General features: G+C 39.2%; 1 protein-coding gene across 3 annotated transcripts in view; it reads right to left on the bottom strand.

Moving 5' to 3' along the window:
- Positions 1 to 3,490, bottom strand: part of LOC101932086 (claudin-15-like) — a 28,188-nt gene extending 24,698 nt beyond the window's left edge. For all 3 annotated transcript variants that reach the window (XM_065556066.1, XM_005282472.4, XM_065556065.1), the window contains exons 1-2: positions 3,337 to 3,490; positions 2,636 to 2,900 (exon numbers count right to left, since the gene is read on the bottom strand). In XM_065556066.1, the coding sequence (XP_065412138.1) occupies positions 2,636 to 2,855 (220 nt within the window). In that variant the 5' untranslated portion in view covers positions 2,856 to 2,900; positions 3,337 to 3,490. The remainder of the gene's footprint in view (positions 1 to 2,635; positions 2,901 to 3,336) is intronic.
- Positions 3,491 to 10,818: the final 7,328 nt, after the last annotated feature.

The raw sequence follows: 10,818 nt of genomic DNA on the forward strand, positions 1-10,818 counted from the left end.
TCTAATAAACACATTTTGACATCTCTGGGTTTCTTAGCATTTCAGGTAGTTTTATCTTTGTCAAGTAGAATGAAGCCTTTCCTTCTTTTATTAAGTAGTTTAAACTAACTAAAACAGTAGAAGCTTACTCCCATATTGAGATTGTCATTGAGGAGTTTCCTTCCAGAGCAAGTTTTCAAACCAGACAATCTCTGACAGTAACACAGAGCAAGGTGTAAAAAATCCCACAGTATACAGATATAGGATAATCTGCCTTCCCTTGCCCCACATGAGGTCTAATCCTAATCTCTAGAGGTTGGTTTAAAATCTGAAGCATTAGGCTTAATGTACCTTCAAAAATTTGTATTGCAAATCAAGAATTTTTAATCCTTAGTCTGAGCCCCTGAAGACTATACAAGTTTTACAACAACAGATATTTATCAGCAACTCAAACTATCTTTTAACATTTCTACACATCAAGCAAATGGAACAAAGAAACAAAATATTGCATACTGCTCACTATATTTGGACCCAAATAAATAGCTCTGGACAATCATGAAAAAAATAAGCTGAATACTGAGGAACTTTAATGTTTAAAAATGTACAAAGGATTGGGGTGGGATCAAGGACAATTATTAAAAGGTCACAAAAAATTCCTTCTAAATCACACAAACATCTAATTTACTGAGCAACAACAGATTTGTATGGTGGTCACTAACACGGTAACGGAAGAAGAACAGAAGTCACCTTTATAGCTCTTATCTGTTAAAGTACATTTCCTCACGTGAAAAGGGAGAGGAACTGAAAATCAAACAGGTGCAGGAAGAAAATGCTGAACTATTAGTTCTCATCCTAGTTACTTTCCATTACAAGTGGTCTATGCAGGCAGATGATTACTGAAAATTACTCCAAAATATGTTACAAATGCATTGAGATTTCCTGAAACTTTAAGCACAGATGGAGCTTTCTAGCTGGCTGCCACTGATGTCACAGCCATATAAGAAATCCCAAATACACCTCTAGCTCGATATAACGCTGTCCGCAGGAGCCAAAAAATCTTACCGCGTTATATTGAACTTGCTTTGATCCACCGGAGTGCGCAGCCCCGCCCCCCCGGAGCACTGCTTTACCGCGTTATATCCGAATTCGTGTTATATCTGGTCATGTTATATCGAGGTAGCGGTGTAAGTGCAAGTACTAAATGCAGAAATTTGTAGTAAATGCAATTCCTAGTAAAAATCAAACATTTTATTTAAAGATGGGATAAGCTAGTTAAGAAGAATTCCTGTGCTATTGACTGTGTTGGCTAGATGTATTACAGAAGAGGATCATTTTGTTTTCAAAAGCAGCAGGCATTGGGCACTACAGGAAGCAGGACGCCAGACTAGTTCTATGGTCTGATGTCAGTGAACATATTGTGCTCAGAAAGCTTTACTGATCCTGAAAACTTTGTACTATCCCACCAATAAGGCACCTTTGCATCATTTTTTTCCACTTTCAGGTGGAATAAAACATTGGCTTGTACCTTTCAAGTAAGAGACTAATACAGTGGCTGGAAGATTCAAGAAGTAGGGAAAAGAGGGTAATTGGAACATTGTAGTATTAAAAAGGCAATATCTCATCTTGTGCTAACCAATTGAAAACAGCTGTATCCCACAGAACAGCCGCAAAGTGCCAACCTTTCAATAGTATACAGCAATTGTTTCTACTGTATTTATAATTGTTTGTGAGGTAAGAACTTATAAGTATGTCAGTCTAGCAGGGGTTTTTGGAACTGGCTCCAGGAAGGAATACTGAAGACCCAGAATAATTCAAACCAGAGTATTTTTCAATCCCTAGATGTAACAATTCTTCTGTTGCTACAGTTGGTGCTAAATTCTCACACTATCATGTTTTGTCCTAAATAGTTGTACACTCAGAAACATTTTTAAATTTGTTCATACTGAAACTGTCACCTCTGAGTAATCAAAATTCTAGGAGCACTTTGATATGTGGCACTAACCAGAAATGAAATTAATTTCAGCAAATCCTAGTTTCAAGTAAACAATTCTGTCAATCTGAAGTTAGATATTTAAAGTCAAGATTTTTTTTCTAGGTCGATCCATACAATGGAATTAGTACGTGTGTTCCTTCTTGAAAATAATGTTTATTCTGACAAATAGAAAAAATATTTGAGTGATCTGATTATGACACAAAGTTCTGGAGTACCAGCAAAGTTATATCCCAAGCCAACATATGAATGAACATCTCAAAAACATTCAGGTGTGATATGTTTATAATTAAGAACAAAAACTAAGTAAACTATTGGAGATTGTATTTTTTCCGAACTGTAAGGGTGAAATTCACTTCCATGCAAAGAGCTAGGATATTTATACTACAGGTAGACTGGATGCTCAGGAGCACCATTCTCTGTGCACTGCAGGGTCTCCATGCATGTAGCTGAAGAAAGAGGAGAACCAGGGTTCCACAGCAACGGGGGGGGGGAGCTAGAAGAGGGGCTGCTGCTACTCTAGATCATAGGCTACTGTAGTGGCCATAAAGGGGCTGGATTGGCCCTATCCATAGTGAATTCTGTCCCCTAACCTGTCTAACCCCATACCCAAAAGGGGAGGTGAATTGCACCCTAGTATTTTATGTACGTAAACCATACACTTACTGTCTAAACTCAGCAAGGAGAAAAATTTCTTGCACTGAACCGAACCCAAGGCAGTAGCTGCACAGTTCATCCAGAGGCCTTCGTAAATCCAGTTTGCAGTAATAACTGCTGTTGCAGTGCTGGAAATTTTCCATTTGTTGGACACAGTTGTAACAAGTAAAATGATGAGCCCCGCCAAAGCCAGAAGCAATGCAGAGATTTGTAAAGATGATGATCCCATTTCTTGGTTTTCAAAGTAGCCCCCCAAAATTCAGATATCAGAAACCTATTAAAATAGTTTAAATACATGCAATAGATCAGATTATATTTACATTAGTCACATTGCCTATGCTTCATGTAAACTGCAAGCTAACAGTGAAAAGATTAGCAAAATTATTTTACAGTATACCTGATAGTTAAAGTTTAATCATTTCTTTAGAAATCAAGTAAAAGTATTCTAACTATACCATGACGTTTGTTCCATATTGTTAGGTTTCTACATCTTTATATGTTTACCATAAAAAACAGATACTCCAATACTTGGAGTTTGCAATGTGTCTCTTGTTACAACAATTCCATTTCACTAGTTTACAAACTCAATTTGTTTTTTAAACTAAAGCAATCAAATACAAGAATAAAAATAATTTAACTGAATCAATTTATACTTTATCACATTACACTACATAGATTCAAATTTCAAACAAAATAATGTCGACACTTACGTTTACAGATATGTTTTCTGCTTATTTCAGTTGCCTTTCTGCTAGACAATAATGTCAGCACTTTGTGAGGCTCAGTTTGGTCAAACACAAAGTTTGCACTGTATTAGGACTTTTCCCCCTGTACTAAAAATCAAGGCCTCACTGCCAGATCATTGACTGGTGGATAAGAGTTCATAGTATTATACTACAGGCTGGCTTCAGTAATATAAACAAATTAAATTAAACAAATTAAAATCAATCATAATGCTAGAGAAGCTAATTGCAAGAGGTTTTCAAACTATTCTGGGGATCACTTGAGGGTGGCCTGATAAGAGCTGATTGCTCACATGGTGTCAGCTTCCCTTTGTTTCTTGCTGTTAAATTGCATTAAAAGACAGAAAAATATGTTTAATATGCCTTAATAGGGCTGTCGATTAATCACAGTTAACTCACACGACTAACTTGAAAAAATTCATTGCAATTTAAAAAATTAATCGCGATTAATCACAGTTTTAATCATACAGTTAAACATTAGAATACCAATTGAAATGTATTAAATATTTTGGATATTTTTCTACATTTTCAAATATATTGATTTCAATTAAAACACAGAATACAAAGTGTACAGTGCTCACTTTATATTATTATTTTTATTATGAATATTTGCACTGTAAAAATGATAAACAAAAGAAATAGTATTTTTAATTCACCTCATACAAAGTACTTTAGTGCAATCTCTTTATCATGAAAGCGCAACTAGGGCTGACAAGGGGGAGGAGGGAGCCAGTACAAATTACCGGGCCCCGGCGGTCCGGAAGGGGGCCCGGGGCTCTTCCCCCTCCCCCCCGTCGGCCCTGTTTAGCCGGTCCACCCTTGCTGGGGGGCCTGAAAAATTTCCGAGCCCTGCTTCTGCCCCCCTCGTCGGCCCTGTTTAGCCGGTCCGCCCTTGCTGGGGGGCCCAAAATTTTTTTTTCACCGGGGCCCAAACCTGCTCTCGGCGGCCCTGAGGGCACCTTACAAATATAGATTGTTTTTTGTTATATAACTACAATCAAAAACAAAACAATGTAAAACTTTAGAGACTACAAGTCCACTCAGTCCTACTTTTCATTCAGCCAATCACTAAGACAAACAAGTTTGTTTACATTTATGGGATATAATGCTGCCTGCTTCTTATTTACAATGTCATCTGAAAGTGAGAATAGGCGTTTGCATGGCACTTTTGTAGAGAGCATTGCAAATATTTACGTGCCAGATATGCTAAACATTCGAATGCTCCTTCATGCTTCAACCAGCATTTCAGAAGACACACTTTCATGCTGATGATGCTCATTAAAAAAATAAGGCATTAATTAAATTTGTGACTGAACTCCTAGTGGGAGAACTGTATGTTTCCTGCTGTTTTACCTGCATTCTGACCTATATTTCATGTTATAGCAGTTTCCGATGATGACCCAGCATGTTGTTCATTTCAAGAACACTTTCACTGCAGATTTGACAAAACGCAAAGAAGGTACCAATGTGAGATTTCTAAAGATAGCTACATCACTCAACCCAAGGTTTAAGAATCTGAAGTGCCTTCCAAAATCCAGGTGTGGAGCATGCTTTCAGAAGTCTTAAAAGAGCAACACTCTGATGCGGAAACTACAGAACCCAAACCACCAAAAAAGAAAATCAACCTATCTGACTCAGATGATGAAAATGAACATGCGTCGGTCTGCACTGCTTTGGACTGTTATCGAGCAGAACCCGTCATCAGCATGGACGCATGTCCTCTGGAATGGTGGTTGAAGCATGAAGGGACATATGAACCTTTAGTGCATCTGGCATGTAAATATCTTGCAACACCAGTTACAACAGTGCCATGCGAACGTCTGTTCTCACTTTCAGGTGACACTGTAAACAAGAAGCAGGCTGCATTATCTCCTGCAAATGTAAACAAACTTGTTTGTCTGAGTGATTGGCTGAACAAAAAGTAGGACTGAGTGGACTTGTAGGCTCTAAAGTTTTTATGCCTTTTTGTACATAATTCTACATTTGTAAGTCCAACTTTCATGATAAAGAGATTGCACTACAGTACTTATATTAGGTGAACTGGAAAATACTATTTTTTGTTTTTTACAGTGCAAATATTTGTAATAAAAATAAATATAAAGTGAGCACTGTACACGTTGTATTCTGTGTTGTAACTGAAATCAATATATTTAAAAATGTAGAAAACATCCAAAAATATTTAAATAAATGGTATTCTATTATTGTTTAACAGCATGATTAATCACATGCTTAACAGGGGGTGGGTTTGACAGCCCTACTCCCCAGTAATAATTTTCCAAGGAAGAATTTGTTATGTTACTGTGCAGCAAGCCAGTGCACTATAGATTCACACTGTCTTATATAGATAAAAAATTCAGGTTCTGGCCCATAATTATGTACTCAAATCCCATTCACTCATTGGAAGTTTGGTTGCACAAGGAAAACAGGATCAGGCTCATTCTGTTTTTAAAATATTTCTATTCCACTAAAAAGACTCAGCCCTACATTTCAGAGGGGAACATTTTTCTTCCAAACACTTCTACATTTTGTAATCTATTAAAATAAATATATTTAGTGATCCATTAAGACAATTTGCAACAAATTATAAGCTTAATAGATGCAATGAGATCAAACAGACTTTACACTAAACAAACAGACTAATAACCCAGATTAATGGGTTTTGTAGGCTACATAGCTATGGATCCAGGTAATCACTATTAATGCTTGATCGTAAGGATCATAAGATTAAAACTTTATATAATGCCCTACCCAACATTTTTAAGTCTACTCAAAGTTGGACATATATCCTCCTTCATTGGAATGCAGTAATTCAAAACACAAGATGTTTGAAAGTCAGGAAATTCTGAGTTTAGGTTCCACAAACAACCTGAACTCTAACCCCATATTCACATCCAGCCTTCTCCTAATAGGGATGTAAGTACAATTTTAAGAACCTTTTCACCTCAATGACTATAAGTATTAGTACTCCATGTTGGATGGATGTGATACCATCAGCTCCAAACAATATTTGTAGACTGAGTAGAGTAAAAGTGCATGTCTGGTCTGAATCTGGAGGATCTAGTATCAGTCATATTAGCAGGGTGGATAGATATAAGGTGGATGAAACAGATTCGGTTCTCTGAGTGGCGAGGTATGTGAGGTATCAGATGAAAGATGTTTAGCTCTTTGGACCACTGCAGAGAAAAAGATAGTAGTGTGGGGGTTAGAGCTATCCTAAGAATGGGATGCTGATATTTGTAAATCCTGAAGAATGAGTAAGTAAGAGGAGTGTCTTGTCTCCAACCAATGTTTAGGAGTCAGATGGTTGGTCACAGATTAATATGTAATATGGAAGGAGATAGTAAAGATCTATAGCCCTTACTGGAAATATAGAGGTCTCCTATAGTAGGCAGTAGGTTGGGAAACAAAGCCAGAGTTTCCTATCTTTCAAATATTTAATTTTTCATCTGCAGCATTCTAATGAGGTTTTGTTTAAGAGATAGTAGATAAAGTTTAATCCACTATAAGGCCAGGTCTACACTACCACCCTAATTCGAACTAAGGTACGCAACTTCAGCTACGTGAATAACGTAGCTGAAGTTCGAAGTACCTTAGTTCGAACTTACCTTGGTCCACACTCGGCAGGCAGGCTCCCCCGTCGACTCCGCGGTACTCCTCTCGCCAAGCTGGAGTACCGCAATCGACGGCGAGCACTTCCGGGTTCGACTTATCGCGTCCAGACTAGACGCGATAAGTCGAACCCAGAAGTTCGATCGCTCGCCGCCGAACTACCGGGTAAGTGTAGCCAAGGCCTTAGTATTAAATATTCTCAATCATTGGAAAGGCTGCAGAAATTCAAATGTCTGCAAGTTCAACAGATGCCACTCTAATCAATTACATTTGAAATCAAAGGACTGGTTTCTGACTCTCATCACTCTTGTTCTAACCCTTCTTGAAGAGTCACCTTCACATCATCCCTTCCCTGCCTTGCTATTATAATGCAATGTTGCTATGAAAGCCATCTCCAAAAGTGACAAGGTAGCTCAGTCTCCAAGCTCTCTAGCTTTTCAGTGACAAGATTGCCAGATTTGATGGCTGATTTGTTGTTGCTCTTGTACTTTTAATTATATAAAAAAAATTGTGAAAAGTGCTTGTTTGACAGCCCTAAAATTAAGTTATGAAGACATTTGCAATGGAGACATTTACAAATGCTAATGATTGAATAATTAAGCACTGTTTACAGTGTTCTTGTAGCTGTGCTGGTCCCAGGATATGAGACAAGATGGGTGAGCTAATATCTTTTATTGGATAAAGCTCAAAAGCTTGGCCCTTCCAACAACAGAAGTTGGTCTGATAAAAGTTATTACCTCACCCACCTTGTCTCTCTAATAATTAAACATGTTCTGGGACTGTCCAAACAAGACTTTGGCATAATGTTCTGACAATAAAATCAAGGGAAGAGTCCAATCATCTAGCAAGGGTAGCTCTGCTGACCATATCAAATTAAGAACTACAACTTTATTAAACGGTTTTTCAAGCCTTATAGGAGGGCAAAGAACATTCTTGAGATTAGAAAGAAACTTCCTAACCAAAAATTTAAGTGGATTGCAGACATGACAGTGAAGGTTATAAAAGAAAAATATTAAGGCTGGAAAATAAGTTAGTGAATTCTGGTAAGACCCTGGAAAGGCTTCCAAATGTTATTGGGGATGGGGGAACCACACCATGAAACAAGAGGAAATATGAGCTGTGCAAGACTCTTCACGTTATGAAACTCAATTCTCTTGTATTCTTTTTACCAAATTAGCTGTATTGTTGAACGAGGGGTAGGGGAGGTATATAAATGAACAGTACTGACTACAATGTTGCTTTCACTTCTAAAAGTATTGCAATAAATGTTTTTACAACAGAAATATGTGGCCTGAAACCTGCTCCTTGCTTAATTCAAGAAAATTCTGAGGATGACCCATGACCACCAGTGCAGATTAGAAAGAGATAAAATACAGATTTAAAACAAAATGCAGTATATGAACACACAAAGCAGAATCACACAGCAATCTTAAGGAGGTTGCTTCAGGTCACTGTCTAGTATTCATCTTAGCAGACAAAATCCCCATCCAGTTAAATAAGATGCAAATTCAAAAAAGGAAACAAATCTTACACCTCTACCTTGATATAACACTGTCCTCAGGAGCCAAAAAATCTTACTGTGTTATAGGTGAAACCACATTCTATCGAACTTGCTTTGATCCGCTGGAGTGCGCAGCCCTGCCCCCCTGGAGCACTGCTTTACCGTGTTATATCAGAATTCGTGTTATATCAGGTCGCGTTATATCAGGGTAGAGGTGTAATTCATTCCCCACAATCTGCAAGTGGACTGTTTTCCTGCCCCCATCCCTACACTTGATGGGGATACTGAAAATACTTTTATTTGGCCGGTGACCACTTGTGATTCCTATGATCAAACTACTAATATATGCAAATGACATTCATCTTTACCATTACTTTGCCCATCACCCTACATTCACGTCTCTGTTTATCCATCTATTGCATTTGTCAGTCCTATATTGTGAGTTCTCTGGGGCCAGGCAGGGACTGTTTTACTTGCCTGTACACTGCCTTGGTCCCTGATTTGGACCTGTAAGCACTATAAAAGCCATCTCAGACTCTGCCACTTCCCACTGCAGTCCAGTTCCTTCTTCCCAAACCTCACACCGTCACTGAGTCTCTCCCTCAGTATTGCTAACACCAAGCAATAAAAAAATGCAAGTTAGGTCTAAAAACCAATGAGATTGGTTTAAAAAAACATGAGATTTAAAATAAGGTATATTTATTTAATTATAGTTTATATTCTTTCACTTGAGTCATGTTTTCAAGCTTTTCTTCACAATAGAGCTGTCAGAAGCTGCTTTTTGTTTTATGAATGAAAAATGAGCTTGTCACATAATCACAAGATTTCAGGAGCTGGGTTTATATATAAAAACTACTGTGAGCCCCAGGATAAAAAACTGCGAGAGTATAACAAGCCCCCGTCTCATGCTTAGCAGAATTTGATTTTTATTTATTTATAATTTTGATGGATATCAATATGTATTTTAAAGATTTTTTCACAATTTTTTTTATCAATTTACATTTTCACAGTGCAAGAAATTATGGGGAAGTCAGACAACAATTATTTAATGACAGCTATCGAGAGTCAAAAAGTTAAAGATTTGCTACAAAAATTGTCACCATCACATGTCAACATATACAAAGTAAAAATCCTTAAATCAATCCAGTGGCGGATTAATGATTTTGCCACCCGAGGCCCTGAAATAATTGCCGCACCCGGCCCCATATGAACTTGTTTTAGTTTTTTTACAGATTCATTTGAATTAAAATGAATCTAAATATCATTAAAATAATTGAACATTTACAAGTTTTATTATAAATAAAATTAGAAGTATAGCGGACCCTCACTTGAACACGCATCTGTATAGCGCGATTTTGCTTATAGCGCAGGACCACGCATGGATCCAAAACTGAGAACCACTTAATTTCTTCCTTTCGGTCATATTATTAACGTTTAGGATTCTTGCAAGTATGTTTACTAAATGGCGTTGCGCTGTCACTGGTGGTTTCAATACGCGCTATGATTGGTATAATCGTGGCGTCACTGATGCCACGATTACAAAAATGCTACTATTATAAATTTGCCGACCCTGAAAAATTGCTGGCCTAGGCGATAATACACTGCTGAATTAACCTCTAATATGTTCTCAAACAGCATTTTTCTTTCCATGTCTGAGCTGTACATTTTGATTGTTACCGATGGAAATATTTTTCCTGGAGCTTGCATGTGCACTCGGTGAAATCAATGTTTTCCGATATAAATCGATTCCCTACTAGTCTAGCTATGCCAGCCAGGCTTTCATGCCCTGGGCCTTGCTGCAGGAGCCAAGCCCCCTCAGATTACAAGCCCCATGGGTCCAGGGCCATCCCTAGCCATTTGGGTGCCCTATGCAGCCCCCCCCGGGGGGGGCTGTGTGGGGGCCCAGGCCTCCCCCCCCAGAGTCTGGGAGGCAGGAGCGGTGGGGGGGGAGCACTTTGGGGGGCCCCACAGGCCCAGAGTGGCCTGGGGAATTAGCGGGGAGCCGGGAGTAGTCTGCTCCGCTTCCCTTGCCCCGGCCCCGGCTGTGTTGCTCGGGGGAGGGGGCTTAGGGGAAAGGGTCCCCCCTGCACTCACCGGCAGCAGCGGAAAGCATAGCAGCCCGGCCCCAGCTTGCTCTACTCCGCCAGCTCCAAGCCGCAGCACTCCAAGCTGCAGCACTCCGCTTCCCGCCGCTGGTGAGTGTGGGGAGGTTGGGGAAAGGACACCCCCCCACACTTGCTGGCGGCGGAAAGCGGAGCAACGTGGCTCCAGCCAGCTCTACTCTGCCAGCTCCCAGCAGCAGGGCTCCGCTTCCTGCAGCTGGCGAGTGCGGGGGGCGT

This window comes from Chrysemys picta, chromosome 9 (genome assembly GCF_011386835.1).
Source record: "Chrysemys picta bellii isolate R12L10 chromosome 9, ASM1138683v2, whole genome shotgun sequence".
Lineage (NCBI taxonomy): Eukaryota > Metazoa > Chordata > Testudines > Emydidae > Chrysemys > Chrysemys picta.